At 42.4% G+C, this 22,252-nt stretch overlaps 2 protein-coding genes across 6 annotated transcripts in view; both read left to right on the top strand.

Annotated features, from left to right (window-relative positions):
• The window catches only part of LOC133954005 (B-cell receptor CD22-like), a 72,979-nt gene that overhangs the window by 9,155 nt on the left and 41,572 nt on the right, over nt 1–22,252 (top strand). The window contains exons 1-8 of one of the 5 annotated variants that reach the window (XM_062388251.1): nt 17,581–18,016; nt 18,107–18,334; nt 19,034–19,387; nt 19,476–19,679; nt 20,232–20,489; nt 20,590–20,859; nt 21,503–21,584; nt 22,147–22,207. In XM_062388251.1, coding sequence (XP_062244235.1) covers nt 17,596–18,016; nt 18,107–18,334; nt 19,034–19,387; nt 19,476–19,679; nt 20,232–20,489; nt 20,590–20,859; nt 21,503–21,584; nt 22,147–22,207 — 1,878 coding nt within the window. In that variant the 5' untranslated portion in view covers nt 17,581–17,595. Of the gene's footprint in view, nt 1–3,293; nt 3,555–4,373; nt 4,635–4,855; nt 4,941–5,066; nt 5,125–5,662; nt 6,514–17,580; nt 18,017–18,106; nt 18,335–19,033; nt 19,388–19,475; nt 19,680–20,231; nt 20,490–20,589; nt 20,860–21,502; nt 21,585–22,146; nt 22,208–22,252 lie in introns of those variants that run through there. The other 4 variants (XM_062388247.1, XM_062388248.1, XM_062388246.1 and 1 more) reach the window with 4 other exon arrangements.
• LOC133954084 (uncharacterized) lies at nt 14–2,566 on the top strand. Its single transcript, XM_062388378.1, has 3 exons — nt 14–839; nt 976–1,203; nt 2,158–2,566. The coding sequence occupies exons 1-3, from the start codon at nt 383–385 to the stop codon at nt 2,544–2,546; spliced, it is 1,074 nt and encodes a 357-aa protein (XP_062244362.1). The 5' UTR covers nt 14–382; the 3' UTR covers nt 2,547–2,566.

Raw genomic sequence — 22,252 nt, 5'->3', positions numbered from 1 at the left:
ACAGGTACTGTACCTCTACATTCATGTTGTCACTCTATTTTACACTCAGACTTCTGATTCACCTGAAGTGAGTTTGAGAAAGAAAGTAAAAATATAAATGAACCATTCATTCATTTTCAGATAAACACCTGTAAAGTGATGCAGAAAGAAAATATATGAATGAATTATCATCAGTATTATTTTCTATCTTTGTTTAGAAGTTTCTATCGTCTAGAGTTCAAAATATTACGGAGTCTGAAAAATGTTATTCTTATTCTTATTCTTATTATTATTATCATTATTATTATCATTATTATCATTATTATTATCATCATCATGACTGAGTTCCTCTCCTCTCGATGAGGACTTGTCATCAGTGTGTGGAGTCATTAGTTGAAATGCTATGGAATGCTGCTCATGGAAATGTGTTTCTTTTCTACAGAAAGTAAAAAGTAAACTAAGTGTTCTCTGGTATGTTATGAATCTGATTCTCTGTGTTACAGTGGTACAGTGTGAGAATGGCTGGGATGTGAGTTACACTTCTACTGAGATCTGTGCCGTCAGAGGATCAACAGTGGACATTACCTGTACCTACACATACCCATCCACATTTAATAACCATGATACTACAGTTCAGGAAACTTTCTGGTTCATTAAAGAGAGTAATGGGATTCACGTTGATCTAAGGACTGATCCGGAGTATTCAGGTCGTGTGGAGAATCTCTGTGGAAACAACAAGTGCACTCTGAGAATCTCTAACCTGAGAGAGAGCGACTCAGCTGTGTACAAGTTCAGGTTCACAACAAACCAACCTACTGGGAGTTTTACTGGTTCAGCTGGAGTCACTCTGTCTGTCACTGGTAACATTTACATCTGAACATTCATTCATTTATTTCCTACATCTTGTTTGGTTCACTTGAGTGTGTGTGTGCACTTTTATATGCATGTGTGTGTTGTCAGTTTGGACTAAAATGAATTCCTTATTCTCACACACAGATTTGCATGTGCAGGTGAGAGGATCAGTGAGGTCTGAGTATACTATCAATGCAGAGCTCAGGTGTCAGAGCAGTTGTCGTCTTCCTGATCTTCTGAACTACGTCTGGTACAGGAATGGAGATGAGATGGAGAAGGAAGAAGGAGCATCTTTATCACGTACTTTTCATCCTACAACCAGTGTTTCCTGTGCTGTTAAAGGACACGAGGATTTCCGCTCTCCATCAATGTGTGAGTTTAATCTACAGTATTTCACTAACACTAACAGCAGCATCTGCTGGAGTATTTGAGATAATGCATTGTACCATAACTTCATGTGTTTTTAAATACTTTCTTCTGCATGGACACATTGAACCCTTGGGATACTACTGTCAGTACTGACAAACTAGTGTAGTACTAGTACTAGTATTCTTCTTCTTTAAATAAAGATGGAAGACATGACTGCTCCCAAGAAGTGAAGCCAAAGCATTGTGATCTCCCCCTGGTGGCTGGCTGGAGTATAGAACATACATCCTATCTCCTCCATGTTAGTGGGAAGGACATGGACCAATCTAAAGAGTCAAATACATTTTTCTCTAAGATGGTTTCTGTCATTTTAGGTCATTCTTATCAAACTCTATTGTTCATGTTTCTCATAAATTTGGTTTTAATTTGTTATTTAATGAAATGAAAATTAGATTAAACTTAATGATTGACAGCTGAGGCTGACTCAGGATTGGTCGAGCTCATGTATGGGCGGGACCTTGATACTGTGGCTCCATCTCCGGATCACTACTGTGCAGACTGTGGTTCCAAATGTGAAAGATGGCAGCGTTGGTATCCAGGATATTTTGGCTTCATTTCTGGAGAGTGGGAGGAAGTGGAGACGTGTCGTCCATCTTTGGTCGACTCTGCATAAAAGACACAGATCATTTCCTCCATATTGACCAGTTTGCTCCATTATAAGAGCAACTTATACAAGGTCCCTCATGTTCCTCACCTCCAACAGTGTGTTTCTCCCTCACACTGAAGTCTAAAGGGAACTTCACTGTGTTTTATGTGAACTGAAAGTTTCCTCATCTTGGCATCGTCATCATCTTAAAATGAAAACCTGCCGACTGGTGATTCATCAGAGAAAATACATGGAGTTAGTTTTATAAATGTATAAGTTCATCTTCTGATTCTCTGATGTGCTCTGTGTTACAGTGGTGAGTCAGAATGGCTGGAATGTGAGTTACACTTCTACTGAGATCTGTGCCTTCAGAGGATCAACAGTGGACATTAACTGTACCTACACATACTCATCCAGGTGGAATAACCTTGATACTACAGTTCAGGAAACTTTCTGGTTCATTCAAGAGAGTAATGGGATTCACGTTGATCTAAGGACTGATCCGGAGTATTCAGGTCGTGTGGAGAATCTCTGTGGAAACAACAAGTGCACTCTGAGAATCTCTAACCTGAGAGAGAGCGACTCAGCTGTGTACAAGTTCAGGTTCACAACAAACCAACCTACTGGGAGTTTAATTGGTTCAACTGGAGTCACTCTGTCTGTCACAGGTAACATTTTCATTAGAGTCAGTTTGAAATGTTAGTGTGTATGTTGAAATAAAATCACATGTTTGTTCACAGCCCCTCAGCTCCAGGTACACGTGAGGAGATCAACAGCCAATCCATCTTCTACCTGGACAGAGCTGACCTGTCACAGCAGGTGTCAGCTCCCTGATCATCTTTCCTATGTTTGGTGCAATAACAATAAACCTGTTGGACGAAAAAAATACTTTCACCTCCGACACTTTAATCCTGAAGACAGCTATCACTGTGCTATAGAAGGACAGGAGCGTTTCCCTTCTCCTACATTGGGTGAGTTTACTCCTCCTCATGAAGCTACAATAATGTGGAAATAATTTAAATTAAAACCATTAAGAAATAATACAGACAGTGTTTTGATTTTATTCTCATCCTGTGTGTTAATATAGACTATCCTTCAGACGCTCCAAAGCCTCCCTCTGTGTCAGTGAGTCCCTCTGGTGAGATCATGGAGGGCAGCTCAGTGACTCTGACCTGCAGCAGTGATGCTAACCCAGCAGCTAACTACACCTGGTACAAGAAGAACCAGACTTTGCTCAACAGAACAGCTCAGCTGGTTTTCAGCTCCATCCGGTCGTCAGACTCTGGAGAATATTACTGCGCAGCTGAGAATGAGAACACAGCGTCTAAACGTGTCTTAATAAATGTGAAATGTGAGTAAATATTTTTCAAAAGCTGAGAGGTTTTGCACATCTTCAAAATTCCAGTTGCTGCAACATTCTTCAAATCCATTAAAATCCATGTAAATCCAGATGCTCCACAGTCCTCCTCTGTGTCAGTGAGTCCCTCTGGTGAGATCATGGAGGGCAGCTCAGTGACTCTGACCTGCAGCAGTGATGCTAACCCAGCAGCTAACTACACCTGGTACAAGGAGAACCGAACTCTGCTTCAAGGACCAGAGGGTGTTTATCGTCTCTCCTCCATCAGCTCTGGGGACAGCGGGGTCTACTCCTGCAAGTCTGAGAATCAGTACGGACGGATCAACTCCACGTCTCTACACTTAGACGTCCAGTGTGAGTAGAAAACATCCACATGTCCATGAAACCCAGCACTGTTTCACAACCTTACAGAAGGTTCCTGGGTCCGCCCCCTTATCTGGATTCACACCAAACTTTACTGAGTTCTTCTCTGACCCGTTCCTCATCCTACCTCCAAGTTTCATGATAATCGACTCAGTAGTTTTTTGTGTAATCTTGATTAAAATCAACAACCAACAAACAAACACACTGGGGTGAAAACATCTGTTGTTGCATAGCTACACTATATGACGTCATTTTCTAAACACATAGTGACGACATTCCCATCATATGATCATAGATTATTTTTCAGTGTATATCATCTTCAGGTCGTCTCTATAGTCCTATTAGAGGCAGGAATACAGCAGAAAGGCAGTTTTAAGGACTCATGATGTAAATCTCTAACTTCTTTGTGACATTACTTATAAGTCATCTATCATTATATGATGGGGAATAATGTTCTGATCAGTATATGATTTAGTCTCTCTGCTGTTTGTGGAAATATCTTGAAAAATGTGTCTATTGAGTCAAATCTTTGCTCATCTTGACCTCTGACCTTTGACCGATCAGCTGCAAAGTTAATATTCACTATAATATTCAGTAAGTTTGGTTCATGTGTTGAGTTATTTTGTACATTCACACAAACGGGCTGAAAACAAAACCCTCAGTACCTGCTTCTGTCTGTGCTGGCCCCCGCGTTAATAATGATCATCTATGTTTAAGAAGCACTTATCAAAACCACAGATTGAAAAGTTCTTCACTTTGGTTCATGAATATTTCTGAGTTGATTTCATGATCTTGCATGTTTTACACCAGATGCTCCAAAGCCTCCCTCTGTGTCAGTGAGTCCCACTGGTGACATCATGGAGGGCAGCTCAGTGACTCTGACCTGCAGCAGTGATGCTAACCCAGCAGCTAACTACACCTGGTACAAGGAGGACGAGGACTCACCAACAGCATCAGGACAAATCTTCACCATCACTGATATCACAGCTGAACATGGTGGAAAGTATCAGTGTGAGGCCCAGAACACACACGGACGTAGTAAGGCCACCTTACATCTGACTGTTGGAGCAGGTGATTGTAGCACTCTGACCTATGACAGCCTATCCCCCCCCCCCTCCTTTTCATTGCACCAGAACCTTAAACCATCAATACTCAGGATTTCCAGATGTGTCACAGCTGTATATCAAGCCCATCATATTGCACATGAACAATACTGACTGACCAACAGCATCACCTGGCAAACTGAGTCATCAGTGTAACCACACTGCTAATGTCTCCTGTCTGTTGTCCAGGGAAGTCAGTGATAATCATGAATACCATCAGGCTGACTCTGGTGGTCGTACTGGTTCCAGTGCTTGTCTGGACTCTGTGGACGAGGTAAAACAAATCCATCAGTTCACCCTCTGCTCTTTTACTGTCTTCTTCAAATGTCTTCAAACACTAGTTTCAGTGTTATGAAGTTCATTTTGTCAAATGTTGTGTTTGTTGTTGTTTTCGATCCAGAATGAAGAAAACTCTGAGCTTGAAATCAGAAGTGAATGAAGCTGTGGAGATGATAGAGGTGAGAAACAGTGAGGCCAGAAGAATGACTCCATGTCACTGTTATCATCTCACCATGTTAGAGAAAGAGAGAAAACATTTCTTGGATCAGCTACTTTTTCTGAATCTGCCCCAAAATGTAAAAGGTTCTTTCCATTGACCGTATATTAAAATGGACGTACACTCTGGGTCTAGAAAGTGAAGTGAATGATCCATTTAGAGTCAAATAGACCATAAAGCACTGCAGGCATTGGGGCATGGATACAGTGTGATTGACAGCTAGTACTGGGTGCAGGTCACTGGTTTAGATGGGCGGGCAGTGTCCTTGGGCCCTGATACAGGCTCCACCCCCCTCTACTCCAAATATGGTTACATCTGGTTTCAAAGAACCAAGATGGTGCTGGACAACATTTCAAAAATGGAGGTTTCAAAATGGCAGCTCACAAACCAATGGGTGACATCACGTCACGTTGACACTTCTTTCTTGGTCCATGTCCCGTCCTTCCACCAAGTTTTAAAGTCCAGTGAGGATTAATATTTTCTCATCTCTCCTCCATCAGTCACACAACTGTCCTGAGTATGAGAACGTTGCTGCTGCAGCACAGACAGAAGACACAGAGGAGCAGGAAGACCTGGTGTGAAGCATCAGGTCAGAGCCACTGGGACAAAAAGAACCAAGATGGACGACTTCAGAGAACATCCGTACAAGCGAGTTTTACTGAAACCATAGTGTGTAGTTATAAAATACAGGAAGTCTGTCAAAGCTGCAAAATATCTGAACGTGCAAGTCCAGCTCTCAAACTAAAAGAGCACGCTTTTGAATAAAGAGGAAAACACCGTACATTTCCTTTCTACTCATGGTTTCCTGTTTTCTTCTCTACTCAGGTGCACTGTTATTGGTTGATGAAAGTATTTAGGAGAGAACAGGAAGTATTTCTCTTTCCATCCCCGGTTGCAGCAGCAGCAGTTTGTACAGCATGACCTTTAGATCAAGAGTTTTGTTGTGTTGTTTCTTTTCTTTTTCTTTTCTGATGGGTCCAGTCGTCCAGTTTTCACAGCTTTATTTCTGTGAGCTTTAGTTCTGATGTTGGTTTAGGTTGAAGGAAGATTCTCAGATCCTACGACCCTTTGTGGGTTGGTGTGTTGGGTTTTCCTTCTTTTGTCCATTTTGCCGGCCTGTTGTTGAAGTTGTTGTCTTTCCTGCAATAAATAGATCTTTTTTTTTTTGCTGTTACCCTCTGAACTATGTTGGATGTCTTGGTGATGAGCCTTTGAGGCTGTGGTAACATCACGTCAATCATCTCCTGTCTTATATATGATATTAATGTGGTTATTACATGGATAATGAATTATTATGTATCGTGATTTTATGATCCTTTCTTAAATAAATGTTTTTGGTCTTTTGTTTTCACTCCTGATGTATTTGTTTGTTTGTTTCTCAGCAGAAGTACAACAGAAAACTAAAAACAGATTTTTTCACAACTCATTAAATTTGGGCATGAATCCTGATAAAGGGGCGGAGCCAGGGGCCTGTTTGTATCACTTTCTTTATAATTGTGAGACTGATGAAAACAGTCAGGATTATTTAGAGGACTGGTTTCTATGAGTGATTGAACTCTGGTGCAGCTTGATTGAATTGATGGAGGCTGGCATGTGCACACATAGACTAACATTATATTCCTGTTTGCTCACAGCTTCCCAGTCTAGGTGCAGGACACAAGTCTAAACTGAATGAATGTCCAATCAGTGTGGAGAGCACTGACCACTGTCATAGACTCACTGTTGTTATTGAAAACCTTATTTTGTAAGTTACAGCACAACTGAAAGTCGTTGATGGGATAAGGAGTTGTCCAGTAACCTCGCAAGAATGTACAGGAACTGGTTTGACCACAGCTTTACTGGTCAGCCCTGAATAAACAGAACTGTGGCGTTCAAGGAGCACAGGTTGAACCACGTGCTGCTTTAATCCAATGAAGCGCAATATGATTATTGTTATGATGACGGGCGAGAAACTTTAATAAGCTCTGTAAACAGATGGTAAGAAGAGTCAAGGTTATATTTACTATAATCTGGGGGGGGGGGGGGGGGGGCTGAGAGACACAGGAAAGCAACAAATCTTTCATCCTGTAAAACTCAAATCGGAAACGTGTGAATAAAGATTGATGCCACGTCTGCACTTCCTGGAAATGAAGCCAAAAAACGCCGCCATCTTGCTGATGGAGCCGCGGTGTCACGGTGCTGTCGATACATGAACTCGACCAATCGTGACTCATGACTAGTGACTCTTCACCCCCCGTTTGAAAAGTGTATTTTACGCGTACTTTGACTTTTTAGTTTGACATTTGACACTTTTTAGTTTGACATGGAGGGGGGGTTATCTTACAGTCTGAGATGCACAGGTGTAAATCTGCATCGGTCAGCATTTAATCTGTCAGTCAGTGTTCAGATCACACCTTCTACTTTCGTGTGTGTATGTGTGTGTGTGTATATGTGTGTGTTTCTGTTTGAGTATGTTTGTGTGTGTGTGTGTGTGTGTGTGTGTGTGTGTGTGTGTGCGTGTGTGTGTGTGTGTCTGTGTGTGTAAAGACCACTGGGTGTTATAATGGAGCTCCATTTAAAAGGAGCCAATTTATCTTCAGACATTCAAACTAATATTTCCCCAGAGGATTTTTATCTCAAGAGCTAGTTTCTGTCTCTCAGGATTATTGCTGCGTTGTTAAACTCCAGCAATAAATTCTGATGTTTAATCGTTTCCAGCGCAGATTGAAGAAGACGTGGCTGTTGTGACCTGAGTGTTGTTGTGTGCATGTTGTGTGTCCTGGTCAGGTCACGGTGAACAGTGAGGAGGGTCTGGATGAGAAGGAGAGAGCAAAGAGGAGAGCAGAAAGGAGGAGAGCCAAGAGGAAAGTGAGTAAAAAGAAACCTGCAGGACCGGACAGGGAAACGAAACTCAGGTTTGGAATCTGCCAAAAATAATAACATATAATTCAAGGACAAGGAAGTAGTGGACAGATCCATGTTTGTGTTCATGTTGTGCCTTTGTCAGAACCTGGCTCCAGGCTGAAAAAAGTGAGACAGACCACACATGAATTTCAACTAAAAATAAGTTTATCTTGACCATTTGAAATGGAAATGGAAATGGAAGCCATCAAATCAAACACTGTGGAGGAGTGAAGAGTGGGACTCTGGCTGCCAGCTGCTTATAAAGTGCAGCCGGAGCAGGTGAATGGAATCTACCTGACGACCATCAGGCTCCTGCTGGAGGAGAAGTTACACATCGGACTAATTTCAATACATTCACTTAAATTAAGTTTAAGAAATTCATGTTGAGGCAAAAGTTTCATCTACAGATCTATAAAACCTACGCAAACATTCAATTCAAATGTTGTCAGAACAAGTTAATGACACATGAACAAAGCTGTGAATCTGTGATGTCAGCATGTTGAGCAGCTGCTGGTTTATTTCATCTGCTAACGACTGAACCACATTCCACACGTCACCACACCCGTCTCTACACCTGTCAGTCGTCGCCTCGCCTGTCACCACACCTGTGACCACGCCCTCTTCATCCCTGTTCATGCCACACCCCCAACCGCTTCCACACCCGTGTCCATCCCTGTCCGTGTCCATCCCACAGCCACGTGTCCATGTTGTCCTTTCAGAGGCAGAAGGAGCGCAAGAAACTGGAGTGAGAGGAGAGGATGGAGGATGCTTCAGAGCAGGTGAGAGCTCACACGTCTAAACTACCTCCGACTTCTTATCTTGTGTTATTGAAACTTGACCAGGGAGGTAAACACAGCTATTTGTTACCAGTGACGTATGTGAACCCAGAAAGTTACAATACAACCTCTGTAATAACAATACAATAAGGATATGGGACTCCCTGTTCTCCTGGGGTGATTTCCTATATGAATTGCTTTGATTATTAATATGCTTTTAACTTAACTTGTAACAGGAAGAAGAAGCGTCTGGAGGAGCTGCGACGGAGAGCAACAGTGAGGAGGACTACAAAGAGAAGGAGCCATGGACTGCGTTTCGTCCCTCAAACAAGTGGAACCCTGAATCAGTCCCTGGCGTCGGGACCACAGAGAACAAGAACAACCACAAGTTCCCCCACAGGACGTCAGAGGAGAGGGGGTGTACCCAGGCCAGTTGATTATTTCACCCCCCCCCCCCCCCCCCCCCCCCCCGGTAACAGATTTAAACACTGTTACTCCTGTGACTGCAGGGCGAGGATCCAGAAGATATGAAGAGGAGGGGAAAGTCTCTGACAGGTGAATCTACATTTGTTACTTTTACTGAGCAACAGCGCCCTCTGTAGGGACTGATGAGGAACTCACAGATAAACAAATCCCAGTGTTTTTCTCACCTTACAGAACTTTTATAAACAGAATCACACTTTACCCATCAATCTTAAAGCAGCTGTGTTGGTCCAGATATGGCTCCAGGTGCATTTTCCACAAAACCACATCTCTATTCATCTGTAAGGAAATAAATGTCCCTGCGTTGAACACTAGGGGGCGGATGACACAGGTTCCAGCTTCATTAGGATTTATCAGAGAATATTTGAATCAATATTTAGACTCGTAGTCGATCATTATCAATATCTGATCTCTGTGTGTGTGTGTTTCTGTGTGTGTGTGTGTGTGTGTGTGTGTGTGTGTGTGTGCAAGTACAATATCCAGAACAGGGCATTCAGATGTTTGGGCGTGGCCAGTACAGCCAGGCAGTACACATGTTTACAGAAGCCATCTACTGTGACCCTAAGGACCACAGGTGAGCTGAGCTGTGACCTATGACCCCAAGTAAACGTCACTAACCAGGACGTCCCACACGTTCACTTTAGAGAAAAACAAACTCTCTGTATCTCAACGTGTCTTTCTCTCGTCTCTCAGGTTCTATGGAAATCGCTCTTACTGTAACTTGAGTCTGGAGCGGCACTCTGCCGCCCTCAAGGACGCTCAGAGGTCAATCGAGCTGGCTCCCAATTGGCCAAAGGGATTCTTCCGTAAGGGTTGTGCTTTGATGGGGTTAAAGGTCAGCACCTGCTGTTCAAGCATATAGTCTCTGTATATAAATGGACGTTAAAGGGGACATATTATGAAAAATCCACTTTTGCAGTGCTTCTACACGTTAATGTGGGTATCTGGCATGTGAACCGTCCCAAAAACTCTGGAAAAAAACAACTCCCGCGATTTGTTGTGGTTCCTCTATGTAAGAAACTATACGATAGAGTGTGTAGAATGGGAATACGATTAGAATTTACGTCATAGTCAGTCTACAGGTGGAGATCTGGTGGAGGAGGAGACCGGGTTACGTTATGAGCCATAGCACGGGTGTTACCTGGGACGCTAACCCAGCCGGTGAGCGGGGTGAGAGGCGGAGATCTGGCCGAGAAGCAGAGCCTGCGGTCGGGGTAAGTCACAAGCTTCTTTATCAGAAGGTGTAATAGTTTGAAAATTGTAACTTCAATGAAGAAACACAACAAACAGATACAGAAATATATGTGTAGGACAGTGACTTAAAATTATTTTAACAACCTTAAATATGCTAAGGGGAGTTTTAAGATGTGTGTCTGTGTGTGTGTGTGTGTGTGTGTGTGTGTGTGTGTGTGTGTGTGTGTGTGTGTCGGGGGCGGGGCGGTGAGAGGGGGGGTGGGTTGTTGTTGAGAGGGGGGGCGTGGCGGTGAGGGGGGGGGGGGCGGGGCACTCAAAACAGGTCAATCTGAGGAGGGCTGTTTTAGACAGGGTAAATGATCCTTGTGGTTTTTTGACAAAAAAATGTTGCTGACATTTCATTAAGACCCCAAGGAGCCATATCAACTGTGGTGAAATGGGCATAATATGTCCCCTTTAACTCTGGGTCTGAAAAGTGCCTGTTCCCTGTATTCTCTCTACTGACCAGCAGGGGTCCTCTGGTAGTTTCTATAAGTCATTGAGAAAGTGACTCACTCTACTTCTGTCTTTATAACGTCAGTAAACATTACGGAGTTTCTGTCTCAGTCTCTAGTTTCAATTCTTCTTCAAACAGCTGATATTCATTTAGTTAATTATGATCATTTAGAGTCAAACAGACCATAAAGCAGCGGATGTATTGGAAGTGGATACCACAGTGTGATTGACAGGTATTACTGTCCAATGGGTACAGGTTTTGGGTGTTGGTGTGCTGTTTCCTGAAACTCTTTGACATGCTCCGCCCCCTCCTCCTCTGATGATGATGATGGTGTGTGCGTGTGTGTGTGTGTGTGTGTGTGTGTGCGTGTGTGTGTGTGTGTGTGTGTCATGTTGCAGCAGTACAAAGAGGCGGAGGAGGCCATGGAGCAGGTGTTAAAGTTGGATCAGCACATTAACGAGGCGTCCAGTAAACTCGTCACCTGTCGGATTCTGCAGCTCATGGTGAGAACTGCACAAGAGAGCAACACACTCCACTTCCTCTTTCACGACTACTTTAAACGTTTATGAATTCAAGTTGTTTGAACTGTCCCTGAACCCTAGTTTTAACATTCTGGTCAGAAGCAGTCAGCACTAAGTTCAAGTGTGAACGAGACAAATTCCTTAAGCAGTGAGAATTCAAGTCGTGGGCCAAGCACCATCTTAAAATGACAAGTAGATCAGTGAACAGTTATCACGTTTGAATATATATATATATATATATATTTATTTATTTATATATATATATATATATATATATTTTAAAAGGTAAATACATGAGGACTCTTTTGTTTAAGTTTTAATATAATGTTTGTTTCTGTACTGTAGGATATGGGTTTTGAGGAAGAGCAGAGTAAACTGCTGCTGGAGAAGTTCAACACGGTTCAAGGCGTCCTAACCTCCTCTGAGGCCAAAGGTGAGATGCAGTACCATACCTGTCCACATGAAGGCAGCACTGCTCTTCGGTTCCTATTGGGGGGGTTCATCCATGAATCATCTGTTTGCAAATTATTTTTATTAATATGATTTTAAAGTTAATTCAATGGACTATATGTCAAGATGAAGACGTGACGGTTCCCAAAAGTGAAGCCCAAAATAACAAGTCAGATACACTTTAAAATATGTCTATGCTTCATACTATTCCAGCCAGAGGAAAATATTAAATTACATCAGACCACAGTAATGAAACTTTTAAATACGTCTCACTCACATCATCTATTTTCTGTTTCCTCTTCAGCACTGAAGCAAACATCTCTGCAGGAGCAGAGTGGGTAAGTGTTATGGTTATGAACAATACTCATAATCACACCATCGTCATTTAGATGTGAAGAAGAAATTATATACAGGATATGTTGTGGAGCTTGAATGTGAGAAGATATTAACTGTATTTATATTATAAAAGTCTCAATGTAGAGTAAACAGTCTCCTCTGTGGGTAATGAAGATGAGGATTTTTTTATGTTTCACTCTCTCACACATTTTCATCTCATGTGATCCATGACTCTCCTCACATTCACCTCCTTCCCTTTCCCCCCCTCCCCATCTCCACCTCCTCCTTTCCCCCTCTGTCTTCCAGGAGCTGTCGCTCTCTGTGGGTTGGGAACATTACAGTAGAAGTTACAGAGAAAGACGTCTGGGATCTCTTCAAAACGTAAAATCAATATGTGTGCATGTGTGTGTGATCCAGGTTGTACTGATGTTGTGTTACTTTTGTCCATATAGTGTAAGTATTTAATATCTCAATAGAAGCCTGCTGATTGTTTTGAATGTAACTAAAGATGGACGACAGGACAGCTATCTAAAAGTGGAGCCAAATTGTCTCCATTGCGCCCTGGTGGCTGGCAGGAGTATAGGTCACATACACCTCGGCTCAATCCCCTGATCACTAAACTGTGCAGATTGTGACTCAGGAGATGACCGCGTTTGTGTCTGGGATGTTATAGCTTGATTTCTGAACAGTGGGAGGAAGTGTAGACGTGTCAACCATCTTTATTTACAGTCTGTGTGTCTTACCTTTGCACTCAATGCAGTTGAGGAATTGCAGTAGTTAGAACAGAAGTTATTTTGTAGGTGGGAGTTAGTTTTGCTAAGATTAAAAAGTGTCATATATATGAAACAGGGAATATGAAAAAACTACACTACCGTTCAAGAGTTTGGGTTCACCCAGACAATTTCGTGTTTTCCATGAAAACTCAGACTTTTATTTATCAAAGGAGTTGCAAAATGAATAGAAAATATAGTCAAGACATTGACAAGTTTAGAAATAATGATTTTTATTTGAAATATTAATTTTGTTCTTCAAACTTTGCTTTTGTCACAGAATGCTCCATTTGCAGCAATCACAGCATTGCAGACCTTTGGCATTGTAGCTGTTAATTTGTTGAGGTAATCTGTTGAAATGTCAGCCCACGCTTACTGAAGCCCCTCCCACAAGTTGGATTGGCTTGATGGGCACTTCTTGTGTACCATACGGTCAAGCTCCTCCCACAACGGCTCAATGGGGTTGAGATCTGGTGACTGCGCTGGCCACTCCATTACAGACAGCTTACCAGCTGCCTGCTTCTTCCCTAAATAGTTCTTGCATCATGTGGAGGTGTGCTTTGGGTCATCGTCCTGTTGTAGGAGGAGATTGGCTCCAATCAAGCGCTGTCCACAGGGTATGGCATGGCGTTACAAAATGGAGTGATAGCCTTCCTTATTTAAAATCCCTTTTACCTTGTACAAATCTCCCACTTTACCAGCACCAAAGCAGCCCCAGAACTAATGTCTAATGTCTGTGTTCTTTTGCTCACATCAATCTCTTCTTTTTATTGGCCAGTCTCAGATGTGGCTTATTCTTTGCCACTCTGCCTAGAAGGCCAGCATCCAGGAGTCGCCTCTTCACTGTAGATGTTGACTCTGGTGTTTTGTGGGTACCATTTAAAGAAGCTGCCAGTTGAGGACCTGTGAGGCATCTATTTCTCAAACTAGAGACTATACTATACTTTTCTTCTTGCTGAGTTGTGCACCGGGGCCTGCCACTTCTCTTTTTACTCTGGTTAGAGCCTGTTTGTGCTGTTCTCTGAAGGGAGTAGTTCACACTGTTGTGGGAACTTTTCAGTTTCTTCGAAATCTCTCGCATTGAACAACCTTCAGTTCTAAGAACAAGAATAGACTGGCGAGTTCCACATGAAAGTTCTCTTTTTCTGGCCATTTTGAGAGAATAATCGAACCCACACATGTGATGCTCCAGATACTCAACTAGCTCAAAGGAAGGCCAGTGTTATAGCTTCTCTCACCAGCTAAACAGTTTTCAGCTGTGCTAACATAACTGCACAAGGGTTTTCAAGGGTTTTCTAATCATCCATTAGTCTTCTAAGGCGATTAGCAAACACAATGTACTATTAGAACACTGGAGGGATAGTTGCTGGAAATGGGCCTCTATACTCCTATGTAGATATTTCATTAAAAACCAGACGTTTCCACCTAGAATAGTCATTAACCACATTAACAATGTATAGAGTGTATTTCTGATTAATTTAATGTTATCTTTATTAAAACAAAAACAGTGCTTTTCTTTGAAAAATAAGGACATTTCTAAGTGACCCCAAACCTTTGAACGGTAGTGTATGTGAGAATGAAAATAATGCACAGTAACAGATACAATCCAGGTCTCAAACTTTTAATGAAAGTCAGTGAGAACGATTGGGTCTTTAACATTGAGTAAAACATTTCTAGGGTCTGAGCGGTTCTGAAATGAAGAGGTAAGCTGTTCCAGAGATTAGCTGGAGCCCCTTCACATTACTCTTGAATGTCACTGTCCCGGCCATCGTCCCATGTTTGTGCCTTTTATAGACATTATGTAACGTCCATGTGTCCTCCTGGCCAGGGGGTGGAGCTGGGGAGCACCAAGCTGGTGATGCGGTACCCGGACCGGTGGATCCAGCGGACTCTGCCCTCCACATGAAGGACCAGAACCAGCCTGGGCCTCAGTGCTGCAGGAACACAGCACAGCTTCCACAGAGTTCTGAGGAAATCACTCACCATCCACGTTGTTCTACAAAAGTCACACGAGGGAATTGAACATGAAACTCACTTCATACACATGTGTTCAAATACACAAATAACCCCCTCTGGTTCTGACCCGTCCAGACAGACTATTTCCCCTCCCCTCCCCAACCCCTGCACCGAGAAACATCACAGGGGGATTTACAAAGAAAGAGGGGGAGCAGGAGGATTTTCTGCCCGACGACACCGACAGCTGAATGTGTGAGAAAAGAAAAAGAGAGAGAGACGGGTTCTACACTGGGTCCAGAACCCAACCTTGTAAACACTTTGAATATAAGAAGGTTAAAAGATTTAGATTTAGTTGAAACGTCACTGAGGAGTCAATGAGCTCCATTTGGATCCCAGGAGAAACCCTGAGGAACTCCTGGTTCCTGCTGTGTGGGACATGTCCCCTCTCGTCAGGTTTTACTGGGACCAGTGACTCTGGTTGAACCTTGTTGGAAACAACCAAAGACTCTGTGACGAACCGTTGTCTGAACACCACTGCTGCTTTGCTGCCAAATGAAGTTATTTCCTTTTTATTAGTATTTGCACAAAACAATAAATGAATAAACACTGATGTTTTCCATGTTTCTTCTCTAGCGATCCGACATGCCTTTAAAAACATTTCTGAGTTCACTGTGTTTGCTTCACAGTTTTTAAGATGGGCTGATGTCATCCAGGTTGTCAGGCCACAAAGCTTGTATGTGAGAGAGAAGAAGCCGTGGAAGGTCAGAGCAAATTCATTTCTGTTTCTCACGACTTCTAAACCACGAAGAAAACACAAGGCTCTTTTTCATCATGACCACTTCCTTGTTACTAACTCAGCTCTGGAACCAGAGACACTTATCAGTCTTATCTCTGTGTCCAGACATGAGGGACTCCGTCTTCTTTCTTCTGACACTATCAGATAATCACAGATGAAAGAAGTGTGATGTTAGAGAAGCTCGAACTGAAGAACTGAACCTTCATCTGATACTCGTAAAAATGTTTCCCTGCATTATAAACTCTGATCGTAACATTAAACCTCAGGTAGTGTGCACACGGCCCTCACCTGTCAGGTACAGTTTGTCTCTTTTAACAATTTGTTGGGTAAATATTAAACATGACAGATTTATTTCCATTTGTCTGACTCTTAGTTTTCACAACACACCCAGACCACTAAGTTGATCCAACTCGAAAAAGGTAACTAAATAAATGTTTATTTCTACTTAGAAATTGAATTACTGTTTTACCTAATTTTGTCAAATTGTTCCAACTTAAAAACAGCAGGTGAAGTTAACTCAAGTAACTCAAGTAAAACCAGCTTGTCTGATTTAACTGAATAGTTGTGTTTACTCTGGCTACAACCATATAACTGAGTTTCTAAACAGAAACAATCTCTCTCCACGTTCTGCTTGTGCTTTAATGAAGTGTCAGTATTATCGGAACAAGTTTGACTCACATGAGTTGAATCCTCGTGAGAAATGAGTAAAGAAAACTAAAGTAATGTGAGTTTGCATAATTATGACCTTGTAGAATGTATTTTTATGACCCAGTCTTCATCTGGACTGGAGCTGTAAATAAACAGGAGCTGACTTCTAACATGAGGTTAAAAGAAAGAATAGTTCAACATGATTTTTTAAGTCCAGTCTCAATAAAGTAAAGAAAGTGTTTGATTCACTGTCAGGCTGCAAAACTACTCTCATTGTTATTTGCATGAAATACATTTTAATAAGTTCAGGCATCATTTCTGAATAACAAGGGGATTTACTGGTGTTGGTCCGTTCATGCATGTTAATGGTGTAAAGAGGAAGGAAGCTGAGGTCTTATTTCTATCTGTCATCGTGACTGGCTGACAAACATCGTATCTCAGGAGTGGAATCTAGCTGCTGATGAGGCTTCACCACTGAGACGTGAGAAACAACGATGTGTTTGAGAGAAGCAGCGAGTTGCTTTGTCATCTTCCTTCTTTCTGTGTCAGGTACATCTACATTTACAGGAAAGCACTTTGTGTTACATCGTGTTTGTATGAAAAGTGTTTGAATAATTGTTCCAGTCTTTCTCATGGTTCCAGCTTCTTCAGGTTTGGGCTTTTCCTGCATTTCTCTTAAATTACTTTGAGTTATTGTGAAGTTTGGACAAAACAGTTATTGTGAAGATGTCACTTTAGTCTCTGCTCTGCGTAGAGATGATGTTATTCTGAGTGTCTAGATATTGTTATGCCTCAGAGCCGGTGACACCCAGTGACCTCAGGCTTCTTGTTTTCAGGTCGTCTCATTGTCTGATTCTTGTGAACTCAATATCTCAAGATCCATTTGAGGGAGTTTCTTTAAATTTGGTTCAAATGTTCATCACTTGGACTCAAAGATGAACTGATGAGGTTTTGTTGGTTGAAGGTCAAGGTCACAGAGGCCTCATGAAACCTGTTCCTGGCCTCTCGATCGTGATGTTTCTAGTCTGCCTTTAGAGAAAGTGTAAATTTGAACTAATCACATTTCAAAGCTCAAACGTCACAGTGACCTCATATGATTCTGAAAAGAGGAACACAGACTGAAAATGCTCTGGTGGGTGGAGGCATCCTACAGCAGGGTGGTAATTCTAGTTTGTGCTGTGGTTACAGTGGTGCAGGGGGCGGATCCCTGGGGAGTGAGGTGCACTACTACTCAGATCTGTGCTGTAAAAGGATCGAAGGTGCAAATACGCTGCTCCTACTGGCACCCATCCACAATAGATGGCCATGATGTTGCAGTGGAGAAAACGTTCTGGTTTACTAAAGTGCAGGATGGTGAACCTGTGGATCTGAGATCAGCCTCTGAGTACACAGGTCGTGTGAAGTATGACTGTGGAAACCAGGCCTGCACTCTGACCATCACAGACCTGAGAGACAGTGACTCTGATCTGTACCAGTTCAGGTTCACAACAAACCAACCTACTGGGAGTTTAACTGGTTCCACTGGAGTCTCCTTGTCTGTCACAGGTAACATTTCAGTTGGAAACAGTGAATCTATGGTTTGTTTATGTGGACAGCTCTGTCTAAAATGATGTGAGTGTTTCTTTACTTACACAGGTGTCCAGGTGCTCAGCACAAAATCATCAAGTTGCCGGACAGGGTACTGTTCATGGTCACATGTGGAGTGTCAAACCAGTTGTTCTCCAACTCCCAGTCCGTCCTACATCTGGTACAAGAACGGACAAAAGACATCGGGAGGAAAATCTTATAGCGACTACTTTTATTCAGCAGACAGTATTTCCTGTGCTGTGAGAGGCCACGAGGATTTCCCATCTGCTCCAGTGTGTGAGTTTACTTCTTCCAATGACCAATGATGTTCTGCTCTTTAACCTTCTGAACTCAAACACTGAGTAGAGTCAGAAATACACTTGAGGGCTGATGCTGAGTAAAACAAATCTGACAGATCAGGTGACATATCATATATTAAAAGAACATTGTCATTGAGTCATAAGATGTTTGTTATCAAACCTTTATGATAAATATTCTGCAGTTGAACAATGAATTTGAATGAGTCCAAACTAGAGTGGCAGTAGCAGTAGAGCACATTCCTCCACCAAGGCCCAACAGTCCATTCTATTCAATCAAGCTGCTCCATATTTCACACACTCCTCGATATCAGGCCTCTAAATATGTTGGATCTTTTCCATCAAGATCCATGAATTTGATTTAAAAAATAAAATCCTGGATCTGCACCAACATCTTTCCAGTAACTGTTGCGTTATTGTGCACGCACACCAACCAGCCAACAGACTGGGTTGAAAACATCACCTCCTGGTGGAGGTGATGAAAGCAAATCACAAATACAACCACAGATGTAGATCTGGAATTCAAAACATTATCGTTTTTACTGTAAAGCAAAATGTAGCATCTTTTCTGCATTGTTTATTTCCTGACATAGGAAACAGTCATCTGTGAATTATTGTTAAATACAGCAGTAAAGATTATACTTGTCATGGTGATAGTCAAAAGGTTTTTGTTTTTCAGGTGTCGATGGAAATTCATGCAACAGAGTGAATTACATCAACAGGAACATCTGTGCCTTTAAAGGCTCCTCAGTGGACATCTCTTGCAGTTACAACAGTCACTTTTATTCTATGACTAAGTCCTGGTTCGTTGCTGAGCGTGAGGATGTGCAGCTGTATCGTCCTCAAGCTGTGGACTTACTCAAAGACCCAGAGTTCACAGCTCGTGTTCAGGTTCTTGATTCATGGCGAGGGCGCTCCACTCTGAGAATAAAGAACCTGAGACTGAGAGATTCAGCCCAGTATCGCTTCACATTCAAATCACAGTGGTTTGAATGGGACAGAAGTTTCCCTGGCACAACTCTGACTGTCACAGGTACTGAGGAACACTAAGTCACTGTGTTGTTCACAGGTTCTCAACCTGGGGTCCCACAGCTGCTTCTATGTGTGTTTCCTGTTGACAGATCCAGATGTTCAGGTGATCTGTTCTCCGATTGGTCCAACACTGACTTGTCACAGCAGCTGTCTTCTCTCTGGTCGTCCCTCCTTTGTCTGGTACAAGAATGGAACAGAAATTCACGGGGAAACGTCTCCAACTTTCAGGGGATTCCTTCAACCTGAAAACAACTATTCCTGTGCTTATGAGCATCACCACTCATCCCCTGTGTGTGAGTTGACTCCAAAATGTCCCGAGTGGAAACTTGACAGGTTGAGCCTGGTGATTTTCTATATTTTAATAATAGTAAAAAGAAATCCTGTGATAGGACCAAATTAAACTTTGTTATTAAAACACTTTTCATATCCAACAGAATATCGACTAAGAGCAATAAAGCAAATAGAAACGATTCTCATCACCCATCCACACACAGAGAAAGACAAGATAACAGGAAGTGAGAAAAAGCTTTAATCACAGTGGCTCATCCTCCATTTTCACTTCCACTTTTCCCTTCAGATTTTGCATGTATGTGAACAGGACACATGCAAATCCCACTCAGTGATTCCTGAGACAGAGGTGACATGTTCAGTTTTGTGAAGTCTGTATTTAATACAAACAGTAATTACTTGGTAAAACTACAAAACACTAAAGGGGCCGTCCTGTGTCCAAAAGTAAATCAAACACTCTTCTAAAGATGCTGAGAACCAGGGACGGCTGCAAACTATTAAAAGACTATATTCTATAAAGCCACATTCTCATGTAAAGATGTGATTATATCCTGCAGATGCTCCGAAGGTTCCTTTAGTGCAGCTGAGTCAACCTGGAGACATTCTGAAGGACAGCTCGGTGTCTCTGACCTGCAGCAGTGATGCTAACCCACCCCCTGCATACACCTGGTACAAGGAGAACCAGGCTTTGCTCAACAGAGCAGCTCAGCTGGTTTTCAGATCCATCCCGTTGTCTGACTCTGGAGAATATTACTGCACAGCTGAGAATGAGCTGGGGAAGACATTATCTAAACGTGTCTTAATAAATGTGAAATGTGAGTAAATATTTTTTAAAAACCGATAGATTTTGCACATCTTCAAGATTTTGCACATCTTCAAAATTCCAGATACTGCAAAAAATCCATGTAAATCCAGATGCTCCACAGCCTCCCTCTGTGTCAGTGAGTCCCTCTGGTGAGATCATGGAGGGCAGCTCGGTGACTCTGACCTGCAGCAGTGATGCTAACCCAGCAGCTAACTACACCTGGTACAAGAGAAGTGGAGATAAACAAGTTCAACCAAAAGCATCAGGACAAAACTTCACCATCACTGATATCACAGCTGAACATGGTGGAAAGTATCAGTGTGAGGCCCAGAACACACACGGACGTAGTAACACCACCTTATATCTGACTGTTGCAGACGGTGAGTCATGTGAAGTCCTAACACCTTTAAAGATTCTGGAGCTGTGGATTGACTTTAGCCATTCTTTGTCCTTTGCATTTTAAATCTGCAGATATGAGTCGTTTGACTTCTGCCCCATAAATATTCCCAGTCAGACCATCAGCAGCACAAAGAGGAATCCACCCAGCGTCAGTAAAAACATCCATAAAGTTTTCACCATCCTCAGTAAAGTTGAAAGATATTTCCTTAACTGTGCACATTCACGTGACGAGCAGACAGCTCTCAGCAGACAGACAGTGGTGAAAACAAAACCCTGCTCCTGTGCACACGTCACACAAACACCTCCCAGCAGGGGGAGCAGTGAGTAGTGGCTCATTAACAGTTTGAGAGACAATCCCACAAACAGATTCACTTGTTTTATTTAAATAGAAAGTTTCTTTATATTCAGTTAGAACATCGAGTCAGGTTTAGTAAACATAACAAAAGGTTGTTTTTGTAAATGTTTCGTCCTGCACCTTTAAGTATTGTGAATTCATGAAATGATAAAGTAAAAGTTATGAATGCACTCTTTTATTAATGAGACCCCTGGAGCTGTGGATTGAGTTCAGCTCAGAGTCAAACATCCTGCAACATTCCCTGTTCATCCATTGTGTGATTTCTCCAGGTGCTTGGAAATCAGCAGTGACTGGAACAACCACAGCTCTTCTCCTGGTGGTCATCCTCCTCACTGTCTTCCTGTGGATCAGGTGACACAGTCACACAGTGACACTACTGAATAGAGACATACAGTTCATGATAAGACCTCACCAGCAAGTGTGACTAGAGGCTGGATTTTCAAAATAAAAGCCCCCACATCGTTCGAGGACAGACACCTATTGCATATCACAAGAATACAAAAAACCACAAACACAAACCAAGTTCTGGTACACACAGACACACACAAACACCCTGCCTCCTCTGCTCGCCTCTCTCTCTCTCAAACTGAACAGTTCCACTCTTTCTCCCTCTCTTTCCTGTGATTGAACACACAAATAAACACACACACTATATGAGTAGATATGAGGGGCCAGCAGCTGCCACAGACACACACACACCCTGACTCCTCTACTCGCCTCTCTCTCTCTCAAACTGAACAGTTCCTCTCTTTCTCCCTCTCTTTCTCTCTCTTTCCCCTCTCTCTCTCTCTCTCTCTCTTTCTCTCTCTCTCTCTCTCTCTCTCTCTCTCTCTCTCTCTCTCTCTCTCTCTCTCTCTCTCTCTCTCTCCCTCTCTCTCTTCATCCAACTGTTTATTTCTTTCCTCCCATCTAGAAGAAACAAGTCCTTCACACAACAGCGTGAGTGTGGTGAGAGACCAGAAGACAGAGCGCAGGTAAATGAGTAGTTTCATTTCAAAGCACTTGATCTCCACTCTTCA

The sequence above is a fragment of the Platichthys flesus genome, chromosome 5 (assembly GCF_949316205.1).
Source record: "Platichthys flesus chromosome 5, fPlaFle2.1, whole genome shotgun sequence".
Taxonomy (NCBI): Eukaryota; Metazoa; Chordata; class Actinopteri; order Pleuronectiformes; family Pleuronectidae; genus Platichthys; species Platichthys flesus.
The sequence above is the reverse complement of the archived record's forward strand: the minus strand, read 5'-3'. Positions and strand labels throughout refer to the sequence as shown.